Source organism: Rutilus rutilus (assembly GCF_951802725.1).
Source record: "Rutilus rutilus genome assembly, chromosome: 25".
Classification (NCBI taxonomy): Eukaryota; Metazoa; Chordata; class Actinopteri; order Cypriniformes; family Leuciscidae; genus Rutilus; species Rutilus rutilus.
In genome coordinates, this window is record NC_140229.1 from 19,823,479 (window position 1) to 19,843,541 (window position 20,063).

A 20,063-nucleotide genomic window follows, 5' to 3' on the forward strand; every position below is an offset into this window, starting at 1 on the left:
CAATCAGAGCAGAGTAGATCAATCACAACAGACTGGACCGTCTGACCAATCAGAGCAGAGTAGATCAATCACAACAGACTGGACCGTCTGACCAATCAGAGAAGAGTAGACCAATCACAACAGACTGGACCGTCTGACCAATCAGAGAAGAGTAGACCAATCACAACAGACTGGGTCATCTGACCAATCAGAGCAGAGGCTATCAGGAAGGAGGGGTTTAGAAAGATAGAATTCTTTTCAGACACTGTAAGAAAATAGGTTATGCTGCAATGTATATTATGACAAAGTGAAAGTGTTTTTTTACCTCGGATGCATGTAAACCTATTGTAGGAAACCTCCAAAACTAAATTAGGAACCTTTAAAATAGCATAATAGGGGCACTTTAAAATATGCTCAGACAATTTCTAAAATCTGTCTTACTATTCCTCTCCCACTTAGTTGCCTGAAAGGGTTCAAACACGGTGACTTGTTCATGTCACACAGAAGCATGTTTCAGGACGTGAGGGACGCCATGGATCACCTTCACGACACGGTAAACTTGACCACTAACATTTTTGTGTAGATTATAAAGGGCCGATCACGCAGAGGACGATAACTATAAAGTTTTAATTATCATTCTAATTCTATGAGAATAGGGAAGTCCACAACTATAACAATAATCACACAGAGGAACGCTATCGTTGGAATCACTTTCAGAACGATTTTTCTCAATTGATGAACGATAAAGACATTGACAGCCAATCAGAATCCATTCATATGTATATACAGAGTTGTCCTCTGCAATTGATGATTAATGCTGAATATTCAGGCATACACACATTACAGTCATTATTATATTTGTCTTTCAGGGCATTCTGAAGGAACGAACTCTGAAGAACCTGGACAAGTACGTGATTAAAGATGTAAGTAATAATTATATATATTTTTTTTTTTTCTCAAATTGCCTGAGAGAAACATTTTGTATGCTAATCATCATGATTATAGATTATATTTTAGATTTGCATGTGCCTAAAGATTTATATACATATGATTCTGTTTAGCCTCGTCTTCCTGTGTTACTGAGCCGCATTAAAGAGGTCGCCAAAGTGTTCCTGGCCACCAACAGCGACTTCAATTACACCGAGGTAAGGAGAGCGCCAGCCCCCTAGAAATTATTTACACTGCCACGGACAGGCCGCATATCATTGCACGCTATCATTAATATTCATAATTGGATTTTAATCATGCTGTATTACATCTTTTCTCAAATTAGGGTATTATGAAGTACTTACTGGATACCCCGGCTGGCTCTAAGGTGAGCAGCACGAGTGCTCTCTGACTGACACAAAAAATACTACTTAGTATCATTTGCTCTGAAATATTGTTTGCACACATACAGATATACAAATTCTGAAATGTTTCATGTTGTCTAGAGCCCCAAGAAACCCTGGCGCTCCTACTTTGACCTGGTGGTGGTGGACACTAGGAAGCCCATGTTCTTCGCAGGAGGGACAGTATTGAGACAGGTCGACACGGTGGGTTCCTGGTGTCTGGTGGGGTGCACTGCTACTATTCATATAGAAATCAAAAGCTGTACTCTCTTTTAAATGAACCATTCATTCAGGCAAAAATAAGGGGTTTTTGATGTAAAAGTTAGCTGTTATATACCCAATGATTTAATAACAATGAGACTATGGGTGAATCTTAAGACTGTCAGGAACACGTCTAGCTCCTATTTTACCACAAAACCAGAAAAAAACGAATTGTAAACAAATACAGACATTAGACGTTGGATATAGAAATGACTTTACATTTACATTACTATACATTTCCCCACATTTCTCTTTTTAGTGAATTGAAAAGTCTTGTTCTCAGTGACATAATATGTGGTAACACTATTTTACAGTGCCCTTTTTAAAAGTTACATGTAGTTACTATAGTAATAACTATAGATTATGCATAATTACATGCCACTAACCCTAAACCAAACTCTAACATGTTAATTAATATTATGCCCAGCACTTAAATGTATTATTACATTGTAACAAGGACACCTTAAAATAAAGTGTAACCTAATATTTACTTTTATATATGCCGATTTAACAAAATTGTGTCCCAGACAAGATGATTCTCACTGTATAGTACATGTTCCAATATAGTTGTGCATGTTTGTCATTAACATTGTGTGTAATAATAATAATATTTATATTATAATCATAAAAAACTTCACAGTATCAGTTTCCACAAAAAATATCAACATCTATAAAAATAAGAACATTTTTCTTGAGCAGCAAATGATTTCTGAAAGATCATGTGACACTGCAGACTGGAGTAATGATGCTGAAAATTCAGCTTTGCATCACAGGAATAAATTACATTTTATAATATTTTCAAAACGCGAACAGTTATTTTAAATTGAAATAATATTTCACAATATTGCTGTTTTTACTGTATTTTAAATCAAATAAATGGTGAGCATAAGAGACTTCTTTAAAAACGTTAAAATCTTACAGACCCCAAACATTTGAATGGCAGTGAATAAATAAATAACATTGTACACTGTATATTTTTATAAACATTAAGGCACTTCATGTTCAATGAAATATCAGGAACCATCTTGCTTGAGCTTGGATTGAACTTCTGATCATTCCCTGATGTAGGTCACTGGTAAGCTGCGTGTTGGCACATACACTGGAGACCTCCAGCACGGGACAGTGTATTCTGGAGGTAATGGCAGAGGAGTTTTCACATGTTGTTCTCATCATCTTCATGATCTGTTTGCTAGGCTTGCATGAAGACACTACTTTTGCTTATGTCAGTTATTCTTCAACCCCTTTCTTAGGATCTTCTGATATTGTCTGTGATTTGCTGGATGTTAAGGGCAAAGACATCCTCTATGTGGGGGATCACATCTTTGGGGATATTCTCAAGTCAAAGAAACGTCAGGGCTGGAAGACTTTCCTGGTGGTTCCTGAGCTCGTGAAGGAGCTGCATGTGTGGACAGACAAAACCAGTAAATAACACCCTTTCATTTTCGTCATTTGATAAAGAATGGATTTGCAAAGTTGACTGCTAGGCTAAAAATACTGTCTCTTGTGTCTTTTTATAGGTATGTTTGAGGAGTTAAGACATCTTGACATCTTCCTTGCAGAGTTATATCAGTAAGTGTGAGTCTTTCTCTGCCAGAATCAGTGCAATACTAGGCATGATGGATAGATGGCAGTACAGGACTCCATATACGTGCTTTTCTGTGCACAGACTTCACATACAATCTAGTGTTGTTAGTTCAAATTAATTAGGTTAATCATTAATTATATTTTATTTAGGCTTTTATTGTATAAATCAAGTCTCTTTTTTGACCTTTTTGGGGTACTTTTTACAAATGCAAAAGCTGAAATGCTCACAAACAAACATTAATCTGATTCTACTCATTTAGGGGTCAAAATTGGGCCGAACACCTCAAATGTTACAGTGTTTCCCCCCCCAGTAAAATCAATGTAATACATTTTTGTTCAGTAATTTTATTTATTTAATATTTTGTATTTTGAGGGAATGGCACCAAGTAATATTTATGCAACAATTATGCTCCATTTATTTCCACAATTTTTTACAATACAATTCATTAATCCATACCCATTTATTTATTTATTTTTCAATAATTTTTATGTACCCAAAAAGTTCACCCAAAAATGAAAACTCATCATTTACTCACCCTTCGTTCCAAACCTGTAAGACTTTATTTCATCTTCAGAACACAAATGAAGAAATTCTTAATGAAATCTGGGAGCTTTCTGTCCCTCCATAGAAAGCTATGCAACTTACTCTTTGACGCTTCAAAAAGTTCATAAAGATATCGTATCCATATGAATTGAGCAGTTCAAATTTTCTGAAGAGACTCGACCTTTAATTCACATTTAAACATTCATCCACACACATCAGTTGTGGTAAACGGAAGTGTGTTCCCTTGACGTGCAAGAACCAGTCTCATTCTCGTGTTACGCAGCACGTTTGAGCTTCTGCAAGAACCAATGAGGTTCATTCTCGTGTTACGCATCATGTTTGAGCTTCTGCAAGAACCAATGAGGTTCATTCTCGTGTTACGCATCATGTTTGAGCTTCTGCAAGAACCAATGAGGTCCATTCTCGTGTTACGCATCACGTTTGAGCTTCTGCAAGAACCAATGAGGTTCATTCTCGTGTTACGCATCATGTTTGAGCTTCTGCAAGAACCAATGAGGTCCATTCTCGTGTTACGCATCACGTTTGAGCTTAAGCAAGAACCAATGAGGTTCATTCTCGTGTTACGCATCAAGTTTGAGCTTAAGCAAGAACCAATGAGGTTCATTCTCGTGTTACGCATCACGTTTGAGCTTCTGCAAGAACCAATGAGGTTCATTCTCGTGTTACGCATCAAGTTTGAGCTTCAGCAAGAACCAATGAGGTTCATTCTCGTGTTACGCATCAAGTTTGAGCTTCAGCAAGAACCAAAGAGGTTCATTCTCGTGTTACGCATCACGTTTGAGCTTCTGCGAGAACCAATGAGGTTCATTCTCGTGTTATGCATCACGTTTGAGCTTCTGCGAGAACCAATGAGGTTCATTCTCGTGTTACGCAGCACGTTTGAGCTTCTGCGAGAACCAATGAGGTTCATTCTCGTGTTACGCATCACGTTTGAGCTTCTGCGAGAACCAATGAGGTTCATTCTCGTGTTACGCATCATGTTTGAGCTTCAGCAAGAACCAATGAGGTTCATTCTCATGTTACGCATCATGTTTGAGCTTCAGCAAGAACCAATGAGGTTCATTCTCATGTTACGCAGCACGTTTGAGCTTCTGCGAGAACCAATGAGGTTCATTCTCGTGTTACGCATCAAGTTTGAGCTTCTGCGAGAACCAATGAGGTTCATTCTCGTGTTACGCAGCACGTTTGAGCTTCTGCAAGAACCAATGAGGTTCATTCTCATGTTACGCATCATGTTTGAGCTTCAGCAAGAACCAATGAGGTTCATTCTCATGTTACGCAGCACGTTTGAGCTTCTGCGAGAACCAATGAGATTCATTCTCGTGTTACGCATCAAGTTTGAGCTTCAGCAAGAACCAATGAGGTTCATTCTCGTGTTACGCATCAAGTTTGAGCTTCTGCGAGAACCAATGAGGTTCATTCTCGTGTTACGCATCACGTTTGAGCTTCAGTAAGAACCAATGAGGTTCATTCTCGTGTTACGCATCAAGTTTGAGCTTCAGCAAGAACCAATGAGGTTCATTCTCGTGTTACGCATCAAGTTTGAGCTTCTGCGAGAACCAATGAGGTTCATTCTCGTGTTACGCATCACGTTTGAGCTTCAGTAAGAACCAATGAGGTTCATTCTCGTGTTACGCATCACGTTTGAGCTTCAGTAAGAACCAATGAGGTTCATTCTCGTGTTACGCATCAAGTTTGAGCTTCAGCAAGAACCAATGAGGTTCATTCTCGTGTTACGCAGCACGTTTGAGCTTCTGCGAGAACCAATGAGGTTCATTCTCGTGTTACGCATCAAGTTTGAGCTTCAGCAAGAACCAATGAGGTTCATTCTCGTGTTACGCAGCACGTTTGAGCTTCTGCGAGAACCAATGAGGTTTGTTCTTGCGTGTGAAGCATGTTTGGTTGAGCTTCTGTTTATGTTCGCTGATCAATGGTCATATGTAAAAGCCTAAATTCAATCTGTTCATCATATAAAGTGATCTTTTTTGACTGTGAGGAGTACAAGTGCCCTACTTTTTTAGGACCATTTAACCTTTTTTAAATCATGTCCGTGATTTGTGTGTGTGTGTGTGTAGGCTTGTTCGACTTGAAGCGGAGCTGCACAGACCCATCGGTGCATGACATCAAAATACCGCAAGCACAATGCAAAAGCATAAGGAGCCGTCTGCTCTCTAATCCCTCTCACAGTACTTTGATCGAACAAGCCTTGTGTGTTCACATGGCAAGTGCCACAATAGTCACAAAGTGTCATACCCTTCCAGTGTTGGGGGTAACACATTACAAGTAATGCGAGTTATGTAATCAGATTACTTTTTTAAGTAACTATAAAACATTACTTGTAAATTTATAACAAAATATCTGATTTACTTTTTCAAATAAGTTTTTTTTCACCCATATATTGACTGACACCTCTACTGTCCCCATGTTGAGAGAAATCGCGAGTGCAGCAGCGTTGTGTGCGCACTGTGTCTTTGCTGCTGACCTTCGATGATCCAATTCAACCATAGTCATAGACAAAAATAACTTTAGTCAAACATCACATTTGTGTTTCTTTTGTTGTTGTTGTTGTTAGTAAGAGTGATGAACTTTCTTCTCCTGAATCCTATTCTTCTGCAATCCAGAATGGCAGCACAGCTGAAAGGTTTGTTTGAGCTGCGCCCTCTACTGTACAGGCGTGAATTTACATTTCCTTCAGCCTGAGGCTCATTTGTTTTTTCTTTGTTATTAAAAAACAAACAAGCAAGCTGAGCCCAGAAGAGGGAATGGAACACATAAGTAACGTAACGCATTACTCTCCGTAAAAAGTAACTAAGTAATGCAAGTTGCATTTTAAAAAGGTAATGCGAAACTTTACATTTCCCCAACATTGGACCATTCCGATTTAGTAAAACATAAAAAAAAATTTTTTTTCTCGGTCAAAAGTGACCAAAGAACACCAGAGGGTTAACACTGAATGACATTGAACTTTTCAGCTGACCTCTCATTTTATCCCATCAGGCATTTGGACAGTGGAAGTCAAGAGAGCCCGGATATTAGTGCGATTCAGAGCAGGATAAAGGTGAGTTCTCAGGATCATCTCAGCATGTTTGCCACACATCATTTACCTACATCTAACCTGTTTTGTGGATTATCTTCATTCAAAAAATATTCCGAATTTTATGTTTCTTAAAATTGTATATCCTTACTGTAACATACCAGTTTTTTGATATGCATTGCAGATGGTGACATACGGCATGGATCTGTGCTATGGGAAAATGGGCAGTCTTTTACGCTGTGGTTCCACAAAAACCCTCTTCGCCAGTCAGTTACTGCGCTATGCGGATATATACTCTACCACCTGCCTCAACCTCTTAAACTACCCCTTCAGCTACCTCTTCAGAGCCCCCCACGTCCTGGTACGCTCTCCAATAGTTAATAATTATAAATAATATTTAATAAAGATGTTATAAAATGATAATATAATTGTAATAATTATAGTAAATAAATATATATTTTTAAATAAACTATTTATAGTACTATTTCAAGACTACTAAATTGCTCTAAAAAAGAAGGTGCTGATATTTTTGTCAAAAATCCTAGTGTGTGTTGAATGAATGTTGTGTCACTCATAACAGTTGCCACACGAGGCCGCTGTGGAGTCTCAGACCAAAGAGCAGATCACAGAGCTGCCAGAGCTCATGCTCAGAAGCACACACATCAAGGTTTGAATGGCACTCTCACTTTCACTTTTCATATAATAATTATAAATGTTTTGTTATATTCCTAAAATGTATTACTCTCAAACATCGTAATTTGCATCAATGTTTTAGATGTAACAATATTGTTTTCCCATGTTTTTGTTCTAAAATTATGCTTTTTCTTTGCTAAGTGATTTACATCTTTTGCACACAGCGGCAGTGTGAGTGCGACGATGGCAACTGCGGACAAGATGATAATTGTGCCCGAAATAACCCCGCTTCATCCACAGAGACATGAGGACTGATGTTTTTTATTATTATTATTGCTGTAAATTTGAACTTTTTATTTAATGTGTTTGTTGTACTTTCTCAGTTTCCATTCCTGCCTTAAAACTGTGTATTGATACACAGCAGCGCTTGTGTGGTTGATTTGCAGTTTAGCTTAAGTATGATTCTGGCATAAGTTTGTGATTAAAAGGAAGTTTGCATGTCATATGGTTTAAGTTAACAGCTGTTTTGTTATTATTTGTAAAGCAAGTGTAAAATCATTATTTAACCATTTTTATAAAACTTTTATATTATGTTATTCGTAATTAAGAGCTTTGATAAATTATCTAGCCTTTTGTCTCACTGGTGAAATGTTTACTTACTTTTATTATATCATATACCTTATATAGCCTACTAATGCAGACATTGATGTATATAATAAGTTAATCTAGACTATGACTGATTTAATACATATATATTTTATATGCTATATTTTTTGTTCATGCTTTTAGGTTTTTCATAAGTAATGAATTGACATAATTAAAGAGCTTATTCTATTGTCATATTTATTTCTAATTTGATTTACCTCAGCCACATGTGAAAGTTAATTTCCAGTTGTAATGAGTTCAACTTTGTCCCTGCGTGAGAGCCTTTAATTGCTGAATGTGATTTTTAATATGCCATATAGAGATTGAGGAAGTGTACTGAAACATGAAAGTGTTCATGAAAACAGGAGAACAAAATAAATACATAAATAAATAAAAAACTTTTAATCAATAACGAGTAAATTAACTAACATTCGGACATCTTCGTGAAAATCTCTGTATGTTGTCCGTAAGATGGCGGCAAAGACTAGTCTGTGCGCGCGACTTGAATGGATATCTTTCAGTTTATCATAACCAGCTTCTGTTAGAGCATGACTAGAAAATTAGACCATATGCCCTGCCTTTGTATTAACAGCTTCTTTATACCACACACACACCGCTACTCTTCAAACATCAAGATTTCGCGCTATTTTGTTTTGATTTCCGCTGCGTCGACCTGAGAGCAACTATAACCTGGCGAACAAGGCCTACCTTTTTCTTCTTCAAATGACCATAAAACCGCCAGATTAACATAATTTCCTGCAACAGATATTGATTAAAATATATTTAAAAAGATTATCATTAGCACGTGTAAAGGTATATAGACAGGTTATAATTTACTGTAGGCTACAAATCAAGCATAGGCTAGCCTACTTACGATAAAACTCAAAGAAGCGAAGAAGCGTGTTGTTGGAAGTATTTTAATTAATCCATAAGTACATTAGTGTATGCATGCCAATGAATGTCATGTGACTTTTTGTCTCAAGCATAGAGGCACAGATCGCGTGTTTTTGTCGTGATGATTTGATGTTTGTAAAACTTGAACCTTCTCTCGACCTTCATGCCTGAATCTTACACTTAAAGTCATACATCAAACATTATTTTGACACTAAATTCATTCATGTACAATCTTTTACTGAACAGATTTTATTTCCCTAAAAACAATTTAGCATTCAACCCTGTTGCATGATTTAAGCAAACAGTCCCTACAACGAAGTAACATTATCATGAAATAATATCACCCCATCTATTCTATTCAAACAATTGTAAAACCTAACAGTTGTTCTAACTTCTTAGTTATCTTTGGCTACTTAATGTCTAACAATTTGTTGAACTTAATTGTACAAATCTAGAAATATGAATTATTCATATATGCCTTCGTAACTCAGAAAACCCAAATTAAGATTACTTGATTGGTTTGACCAGTTTATCAAGCAAAAGAGTTTGAGCCAGGGCGATTCTTAATATAAATTTCGCTCATTTCCTCCACTTCTGCAGTCATCTTTCTCTAGTTGCCTTGAAAATTTTGAGAGAACATTATCACATAGGTTGACTTCATAAATTGAGGTTGATTTAACTTAATTGTAACCTTAACTTAACCTTAAATGGTTTTGTCACCATTATGGTCAACATTGGCAACTTCATTTATATATCTATAATATTTTTGGTTTCAAAGGAAGAGAAGTAACCTAATAAATAGGGTTTTTTAAAAGATGACCCAACTTCTCATTAAATCACTATTTCATGTTGAATTATGATCTATTATAATTATATTGCTAACAAAAAACAAACACCATATTGTGAAACATCAAAAATGTAAGGGTGATCCCCCTATAGTTGTAGAAATATATCTTGCAATCAACATTGCTTGAGTCACACACATCAACATTCAGCATGCAATTCATTCATTTTTAAATTAATAAGACTCTGAACATTGCAAAACAACTTTATTTTCTGTCTTTATTGTGCTAATACTGACACAAGACGGCAAATTAAATTGTCAAATAAAGCCAAAAAGACCGTAAAACAAAGCAACTGCTTAATTTATTCATGCCACAATGCATTCTGGGAGTAGGCTACATTGTTCCTCAGGTCGCAGATACAATTAAGTTAACAACTCAAAATAAGTAAGGAACACTTTTAATATAGGGCCTATACTTGATAGAATTACTAAATTGAATTAAGGCAACGAGTTTGCACAGTTTAATCTGAACAAATTTGTTTTTACACTGTAAAATAGTGAAAATTCTATTGAGAATTGCCCCGCCTTAAAAACTCTTTAACTGTTTTCTGAGTAACAAAAACATAGTATGTAAATTGTACAGATTACTAGATTTTTACATTTTAGTTCAACAAATTGTTGGATATGAAGTAAAGTTTAACTAAGAAGGGTTAGAGCAAGTGTTGGCTGCATTTGTCAAGCTTCAACCATTCAAGTTATTACAAGGAAAATGATCACACAAATATTTTTCTTTAACTTACAGGAACAAAAATTGTAAATTGTAAAGCAGACCATAAAAAATGTATAAAAAAATTGCAAAACCACACAAATCAGGGATTGAAACTGCCAATAGGGTCGCACATATTGCAAAACCAATATAAAATGAAACTGGTATAAAATTTAGCATGACCTGAGGCTTGCTTTTACTTGCTTTTTAAGTATTTCTGACACTACCATTTTCCTGGAAAGGGTCCTAATGAATACAATTAGATCAAATATGAGGTCTCCAACAGAAGACACTGAAGGCTTTGATCAGTAATAATGATGGATAAAACGGGTTTTCCCTAAATAAATCCCAATGTGTCGAGGAGGAAGTCTAGTGTACTTGCTTTTCCTGTGCTCTTTAAAGGTAGTGGGATCAAACAGACCCATCTAACCACATTTAAGTTTGCTGTAAAATGAAGTTACTACATCACGAATAACATAGTTCCCATAAGACACCAGATATGGACAGTTTCATATCCTTAGGCCTGAGATGAGGCGAGTTAATGAACCGTTAATAACGCACTCAATTGTTTAACTCAAGTGGTATTTGACCCTTTTTGAGTGACCTTCAAATGAAACTCGATAAGCACAAACACTAGAGTGCGATTCAGCAGTAATTAACTTGTTATGTCATGTCTAACAGTACAAACATCGGGTTGAAACAAGGCGTAACTGGTATTAGCCAAACACTCTCATAAATGCACGTTTTTTCTCCATAATCAAGCGGCTGTGACATCACACTGAAGACGAGATTACTGAGCGACCTGCTTGTGAGGAGCGAAAGCTCCCTGTGATGATGTGTCCCGAGAACCACAGACACATATCATATCCCATTCCTCACATTCCACTATTTCCCAGCAACCTTTGCAAACGTGCCCCGACAAGTCGCATTCGCTACTGAAGTATCTGAGGTGCTCCCGTCGCTCAGTTCACCACCCCCATGGACAAACAGGGTTAACATTTAATCCCAGGCGTATTCCTAAAAGTGTGCTACTTCGGTGCAAAAACTTTGAGGAACATTTTCATCACTTAAGAGCTGATAGCACGTTTGCAGCCTTAACGTGTCGAGTTTCTTGTGAGTTTATGTTAATGGAGTAACCTAAGCTTTAGTATTCTGCACTTCAAGTCAACACCAGCATATTAGTATGGATACGGGGCAAGTACAGACACCTTGTGTGTAGCGACTCGCCCCTATAGGGTTGATTCACTCAGTCACGTTAAGGACTGTCTCAGAAATGCCGAGAGACACGTTTAGCAGTCCTGGGCCCCTCTCCTGACCATCCCCCACCCCTATACTCACAACTGGACTTGCCTCCCTGCATTCCACTGAAAACATTCCCTTCCCCCTGCTAACCTGGGACAAGGGAGGGTCCGACCGTGCACCTTTATTTCGGCCCTTCGGCTCCAAACTTAGCCTGACGCATGGCCGCGATAACCGAGCCAAAATGGCGTGGTCGCCAAAAACAAATGACGGCTGAACTCAGTTTTAGGTCGAAAAAGAACCGATTTTATTGATCAAACATGTTTGTTACACCGGTTACAGTTGCAGGGTAACGTAAGGGGACAACCTGAGCAATCCGGCACTTGTTTCGGGGCGTTCCACGACCGTTGAGCATATCAGAGGCTAAATGCTATGACAATACTATTGCACTGCTAGAATGGATGGTACAGTAGTGCAACATCGTCAGAGCAGCTGACCTCAGCACATCAGCACATGGACAGAGGACAGCCATCTTCCCTGGACAATCACTGCGGCCACACACTCATTCCAAGTATTTCAGAGAGAGAGATATAACAAAAGTATAATAATAATAATAATGTCCAAATTACTTCCAATTTTACAAACAAGTTATATTCTATATGCATTTATATCTATATATATATATGAATTAATAAAATGAAGCAACAACAAAAAGACAATATTATACTAATAATACAACAAGAATATTTAGAAAAAATAATTAAAATACAGCCACAAAAAACAAGAAAACAATGTTAATGAATATATATATTTGATATGTAATAATAAGCAAAAATAGTACTTTCCATTAAACTGATTCAAAGCAAGTTTGTCAAACATACACAAAAAAATAATTTAGATTCTTAACAGGCCTTTTGCTTTATATATATATATATATATGCAATAGAAAGTATATAATCATTTATGCAATATATAAATATGCAATATATAAAATGCATCCACAATAACTACAAATAAAAACAATATTATACTAATTATAGAATAATAATTGTATAATTTTTTAGAAAAATAAATTAAATGCTGCCTCAAAAACTAAAAAACAAGTAATATAATAACATTATATATATATAAATATGACATAATAAGCGAAAATATGTGATATTCAATAAGCAAAAATAGTACTTTCATGTTTGTCAATCCAGCAAGTTTGTCAAACGTTTAGAGTTTGTAATAAATGTGCTTTTGCAGGTTTCCAGGCCTGTGTACTGACTGTAGCTCCACATGTTAAATAATGTCAAACCAGAGAGGGGTGAGAGGTGAAGGAAAGAGAGGGAGGTGGAGGTCTCTGTTCTATCAGCCAATGCCCTTTTAATATTGCACTGCTCTTCTGATTGGCCAGTAGTACAACAGAAAAAGGGCAATGGACAAAACATGGTCAATATCACAATTCCCTCATCATGTTTGATCAATTACATTACATTCAGCTTTCTGTGTGCTCGATTTATATAGATTTCATGCACTTTGGTTATAAAGAATCAAAGGAAAGAGCAGTGAACTCTGAACAGTTCAGTTCTGCTTCAAAGTATTACTCGTATAACCAAATGATTAATCTACAGACAGCAACAACAACATCGGCTAAACAAATTTAAGAAGGCATGGGAAATTAAAATCAAAATTTTACAGTAACATTTTACCACTGAAAGCACATTTTTCCCCCACATCTGTTTCCTTTTTCTCTGTGAGGCTCTGCTTTACAATGAAAACAACTTTAGTGTTTTTGTTTTAATAGTAGAATTAAATAAAAATCTATCTTTTTAAACAGATGTCTCTCTGATCCTCCGGGAGTGTCTTGGAAATATGTCAGGACTTCTGACATGTTTAGAACAGAGAGAATAGTATTCCTGAAAAATTGAGACCTTGATAGTTACATAAGATGAAGTGAAATCGAAACAAACTTTGAAAAAGAAAACAAAAGCAAAAAAAAAACATTTTTATTCAGGTTTCCCACACTTTCCCAGTGAATTTCCATAATTTGTCAATGGCTTTTCAAAGAAAAGCTCATACCTTTTATGAAGACTGAATTATTATTATTATTATTATTACTAAAGACACAACACTAGAGTGTTTCTCTTGCTTAAAATAGTTTTGTATAACTGGGCATAATTAAACTTTATATTGACTACAGAAATTTCCACGACTTTTCCAGGCCTGGAAATTAGGCTACTATTGAAATACCCTGATATTTGGTTTTCCAGGACAGTGGGAACCCTACGTTTAGGAAATTATGCGACTTTTTTTTCCCTTGAAAAAAGACATATTTAAATGTGTTGATTTACAGTGGTGAGAGCTAAACAAGTAATTAAACACTTTAACAGTTTGCCTGATTCGCATTAACATTTTCAAAGACTTGTTGATAACCGTTACAAACTTTCCGAATTACTACCCAACCTTCATTAATTATACAACAATTTATATTCTCATTAGATGCATTCTGATCCAGTTAATATTAAATATTAAGTCGAATTAAGCGCCGTTTGACACTTTCTCGTGTTTGTTTTGATTCGGATTAAATGTAAAGCATCACTAGACCAACTAAACTTCAGCAGACAAACGAATTTACATTCAATAACGGTGGTGTTTACATAACCTCACATTCATACGTTTAGAAGGGTGATTCGTACCTGATCAAACTATCAGCGCGTGCATTTAAATAGTGGCAATTCATTCAGGCTTCTCTGTTTTCTCAGACAGCAAACATTACGCGCATAAACGCTGCAGACCACAGAAAAGATCTCGTACCCAGGGTTTGATGGCACACGGTCCTGATGCGCATGAAAATGAGGCGAGTGGATTGGTCCCATCCATCCAAACTCTCCTTTACGCCCCACAGCTCCCGCCATTTCCGCCCAATCATCCCAAATGCATGAAGAGCACATCGTGAACCCCAAATTCATGAATGGCAGCGAACCAAGGGAGGGACACTCCGTGTCAGAGGGGAAAAAAAAAAAACGAAGAGGGAGAGAAGAGGAAAAGTTGAGTAAAAGGTGCAAAACCTGAACGTCTTCTTCTCCTGTCCTTTTTCAACTGGTCAATGTTTTAAGACTCTCCGTTTTCGAGAGCGCAAAGTTAAAATCTTATCGCGCGGTTCAGCGAAATAAACGAGCGAATGTAAAGACGCGCGGCCTCGCGGACATCCAGCGTCAGACTCCATCTTTGACTAGTTGACATTCAGATCCAGCCGGAGCAAATGCTTCATTTGCATGCGCGGCGCTGATTGGTCTGCTGCTGCGCTAGTCTCTGCCGTGCGATGCGCCATTGGTTGAATTCTCAGCTCCTCGGCGCTCTGACTCGTGATGTGATTGGACGCAAAACGGATACTGTCGCTGAATAATTTAATTGAACAACAAATACGCGTCGCACTGTCTCATTCACAAATTTCCCATTGCCGCCGTCCGCCTATCCCGGGTGATACTACTGCTGAAACACACATTATAATGATCCATGACGACAATCATATCTCGTTTCCATTGTGTATTAACATCATAAACTATTAACAGTTGTAATGCAAAACGATACTTTTTTTTGAGTTACTTAATATGGTTGGTTAGGTTTAAAGAGTTGTGCCTATTTCACACAACTGTGAACTAAGTAAAAGTTCTTACTGTTTTGATTTCATGTGAATAGGTTTACACGGCTGGCGTAAATAGTCACATGACCAGAGCTGTGTAATTAAATGTTACCCTTTGAAAGATGACATTTCATAACATCTAACATATGAAGTAGCCTACACAATATGTTTGTTTTTATGTATTATTAAGATTACTTTATGAATAAGTAGCTGATTCACATTATACAATTGTAGATTTGAAAGTATTTTAATATTAAATTAATCAAAGTATAACGATGAAATGAAACGAAAATAGCCTACATTTATGCATTGGCTCGGTATATTTCATACTGATCAGAAAAAGAAGTCTTTAAACCTTTTTTTTCTTCTTTTTTTTAGAAAAGGTATGCTGAAAATGTATACATCTTATTCACATACACTGTAAAAAATAGTTGCTGCCTTAAATTTTTAAGCACAATCAACTTGAATGTTTAAGTAAATTCAACTTAAATTACATTAAACTGACTTAAATAAATGAGTTGAATCTTGTATAACATAAAAAAGGTTGAAAATTGCTTAACTTATTTTGATGAGTCACCACAATGTGAAAACATATATTGTCATAACTTAGGCCTATTGATTTTTACAGTGTAGGCCTATTTACATATGTAAATATTTGGTGTTTACTTTTATAACTTACTAATTACAATTTTTTATTTGATTTGGCGGTTTACAGAGCAAAACTTCACAGAGGTCTAAAAATATACATTTTAACTAATTACTTTAAATAGTTGAAACCACTTTCATATACATTTCTCTTATGAGGCAACAGATAATGGAAGATGGATCAGAGGCAGCAGTCAGATTTTGTGGGCGTGGCCACAGTGGTGGGCCGGTCCTGGGAGGAGCTTGAGTCGCCAGTGAGCTTTGATTGACATCTGGAGGAGGGTAGTGGGCTGTGAAATGTGGCATTCTTGGCCAAGGGAGCTGAAATAATGGTATTGTTTGGTGAGAAAGGGCCCATTTCCCCCCCGCCCCTCTCTCTGTCCCCCAATCTGAAGGGATCTGATTGTGCGCTTACTCTGTTTAAAGTGTTTGATGTGGGCAATGCATTCAACAGGCTGCGAGGAAAACTAGAAGGGATGTTCTGCCTGTCTTTCAGTTGGCCATTTGAGATGATAACTAACAGAGATACACCTCGCCTTTTTGTTTTACCACACATTATCCGTAGCTTTTCAACAAGGCACACTATTTTGATGTTTTTAATAAATAAAAAAAAGCATTTATACACTGTTATACATTTGTTTTTCCATTGCTTTAACTCATCAAAATAAGTTAAGCAATTTTCATCTTTTTTTTATGTTATATAAGATTCACCTTAAGTTGAAATAATTAAAAACCCAAGTTGATTGTACTTAAAAATTTAAGGCAGCAAGTTTATTTTACAGTGTAAATAACAATCGTATTGTAAACCATTAATGACTAATTTCAGCATGTCATATGTTGCATTCTGCATATCATTTGAATTCATATACACTCAGAAAAAAATGTATATGTTCTGTAGGTTGATTCTCTTTAGGTTATAAGGTTATCATGTCATGCTGTTCAAGGGTTGATGTGCAACTCAAAAACAGAAAAACTTTGTAGAATATTGACAGAGAAAACATTATACAAATCTAGGCTACATTAATTGAAACAAATATTTGTTTGTCATGTAACTGTAAAAGTAGCCTGACTATTCATTTTAATTCAGTTATTTTCATTTGTTTCATTGGCTTGAAAAGTGCGATAAATTGATACAAATTATAGACTGATTAATGTTATTAAAAAGGTCAGTGGAAATGTATTTTGTATTTGTAATGATTTTGGAAAGAACAAAAACAGTGAAAAAAAATCATTATTCTAATTCAAAAACCAGGTTAATTTGTCCTTATACTTGTATTTAATAACAACATGTTTGAAAACATAATCAAATGAATACAGTATACAGAATATTACAGTTCTATACAGTAAATATTTCTCTAAAATACTTTATTAAACCTATACATGTTATTTACAGTTTGAGATGTAAAATATTCAGAGAATTAACAACAAAATTGCAGCTGATGTAATTCTCAAGGAATGATTTAGAAAAGTGTGTTTAAACGATTCAGATATCGAATTATTTTTAATGGATTTCACGGTACAAAAGATAGGCTTTTTTGATTACAAATGTATAATAAATATGGTATTCATTATTTGTAACACACACACACACACACACAGATTTACACAGAAACAATCTACATGGAATAAAATACATTTTTATGTAACTGATTACCATGATTCAAATTCAAATAGTAAATACAGACATTTATAATTAAATAACATAGTTTTAAAGAGATTTCCTAGAGAAGCTATTTTACATTTCTCTGGAGTCAAACTGTAATTTTACATTTGTCCTCATATATGCGTCTCTCTTCAGGGGATTGATTTAATAAATACAAGCTAAGATAATTAATCCGAGAACATGTACTTTTCAATGCCTAAAATAGAAAAAAAATGTCAGGGTTCTCATGATATTAAATGAATTTTTAATTCTTGCCAGATCCTCAAAAAGACAAAAACATGCTTATAGGCTACAATTTACATTTGTTTTGTAAATTGTCTAATTGTATATAATTCTGAGTTTAGTTTAGATCATTCACAAGCCCTTAAAAAACAAACTGAAATGTATTTCAATTTAAAAAAAGAATAACGAATGTTCACAGAAACTGTTTTGATTTTTAAAGCAACATTTTGACTGTTAGATTATTATTTGATTCCCATCTTTTAATTGGTTGTAAATGCGTCCTGGATGATGGTCAGCGGTCATACCTGAGGAAACCAGAGAATTCGAGATCCTTCAGACCTGGGAGGTAAAGTTTTGTTATTGTTCTTTCTCCCCCCCCCCCCAATTCCCTTCCTCCAAAAATGTTCCTCCCCTCTTCCTCTGCCCTTTAACCTTTCCCTGCCTACCCTCTTCTCCTCCATCCCAAGCCTCTCTCCCAACAGGGAAAATCAGCAGTGATATAGTCATTGATCATTTCCCTGAGCCCAACAGAAGGTTAATGGATTAGCTTCTTCTATCGCCATCGCAGTGGGAGGTGACATGGACGATGGGATGCGGATCCCACTCTTTTTGGAGTTGAGAGTTGAGACCCCACCTCCACTTTTCTCCCCCGTTTTGCCTTAAGAAGCGCCGTCTACCCTTTCCACCCCGAGTTAGCGCATGCCCCGCATTCCAGCTGTGTGTGTGTGGCGGACCAGAGCAGGGCGAGGAGTTTCCAGCTGAACGTGACACCAAACATCACGCTTTCTGGAGGGGGTTTCCACACGCATCCAGAGCTTTAGAGGTGTGAACACCCATGGCAAGGAAGTTTACCTTCCTACACTGTTCCTCATCGCCTAAAGCCATTAACAATGGTTGACGTAATATTTCAGAGGAAAATCAACACAGTTATGAACTAATGATTCGATTTTTGTAGCATTTGATGAAATAAATAGGAACAAATAATGATTTATTCAGAAATAAGCTATGAATATGCTTCCAAGTGCCATGTTATCTAAACTTATCTAAAGTTGACATCCTCCGGTGTGTGACATGCTAAAACTATTTTAAACAGCATTCTTTTGATATGCTTATTCACTGCTATTCAAATTTTGGGGCTGGTAATTTGTTAAAGTTATGCTGCATTTATTTGATCAAAAAACAATAAAAAAAGTGAAATATTTTTACAATTCAAAATATCAGTTTTCTGTTTGAATATGTCTTAAAATGTAATTTATTCCTGTGATCAAAGCTGCATTTTCAGCTTCATTACTCCAGTCTTCAGTGTCACATGATCCTTCATCATTCTAATATTCTGATTTTGTGCAAAAACGGTTTGTGTTGCTTAATATTTTTGTGGAAACCATGATATATATTTATTCCCAGGATTCTTTTATGAATAAAAAGATCAAAATAACAGTATATATTTAAAATAGCAATATTTTGTATTATAATAACATTATAAATATCTATTCTGTCATGCATACTTGCTGAATAAATTCATAAATAAATGTTTTTTTTTAGGTTGTAATTATTTTTTCATATTATTACTCTTTTACCTTATAACTAGTTCGCTTTGACTGGTTGTGCAGTGTAAAATAATCAATAAACTGTATAATAATAAACGTAATATAGGTCTAATGTATATATTAAAATTTATACTATATATATATAACAGTTCAAAATGTCAACATTATTTTTCAAAAAGCTATTTTTTTATTCTTTTAATACGATATTGATTTGTTTGACAACCATCCAACAATGTTTATAATTGTGATTCTGATTTAGAAATGGTGAGTTACACCTAAAATATACATTTCCTATAAATTAGTCCATGGCCACATTATGCATCAGCTTCCTCAAAAGCATCGGGTTTCACATGACCTTCAACACATCCGTGCTCTGTGAGAGCCTGAGGTCCAGCATGTGTTCCTCAGTAGCTCCTCCAATCCATTAACTAAACTTCAGAGGAATTCCTCACTTCATTTCACAGAATACATGCGGAATGTACACAGGGGTCAAAGGGCAACGGGCTATAGGGAGCCTGAGCAGACCTTATTCAAACAAGCCCTGAGGGTCGAGCTGTTACTTTAAAGATAACCCATACCACCGCCCTGCATCCCGCTGAATCAAATGCAATACTTATTTCTTACTAATTTTGTGGTGCTGATT

General features: G+C 36.0%; 1 protein-coding gene across 2 annotated transcripts in view; it reads left to right on the forward strand.

The window, feature by feature from the left end:
- nt5c2l1 (5'-nucleotidase, cytosolic II, like 1) overlaps positions 1-8,229 on the forward strand; it is a 16,946-nt gene extending 8,717 nt beyond the window's left edge. The window contains exons 7-19 of one of the 2 annotated variants that reach the window (XM_084400666.1): positions 439-532; positions 849-902; positions 1,041-1,124; positions 1,253-1,294; positions 1,413-1,514; positions 2,640-2,706; positions 2,822-2,992; positions 3,089-3,140; positions 6,293-6,361; positions 6,718-6,778; positions 6,939-7,115; positions 7,335-7,421; positions 7,612-8,229. In XM_084400666.1, the coding sequence (XP_084256792.1) occupies positions 439-532; positions 849-902; positions 1,041-1,124; positions 1,253-1,294; positions 1,413-1,514; positions 2,640-2,706; positions 2,822-2,992; positions 3,089-3,140; positions 6,293-6,361; positions 6,718-6,778; positions 6,939-7,115; positions 7,335-7,421; positions 7,612-7,695 (1,144 nt within the window). In that variant the 3' untranslated portion in view covers positions 7,696-8,229. The remainder of the gene's footprint in view (positions 1-438; positions 533-848; positions 903-1,040; positions 1,125-1,252; positions 1,295-1,412; positions 1,515-2,639; positions 2,707-2,821; positions 2,993-3,088; positions 3,141-6,292; positions 6,362-6,717; positions 6,779-6,938; positions 7,116-7,334; positions 7,422-7,611) is intronic. The other variant, XM_084400667.1, reaches the window with a different exon arrangement.
- The last annotated feature ends 11,834 nt before the right edge of the window (positions 8,230-20,063 follow it).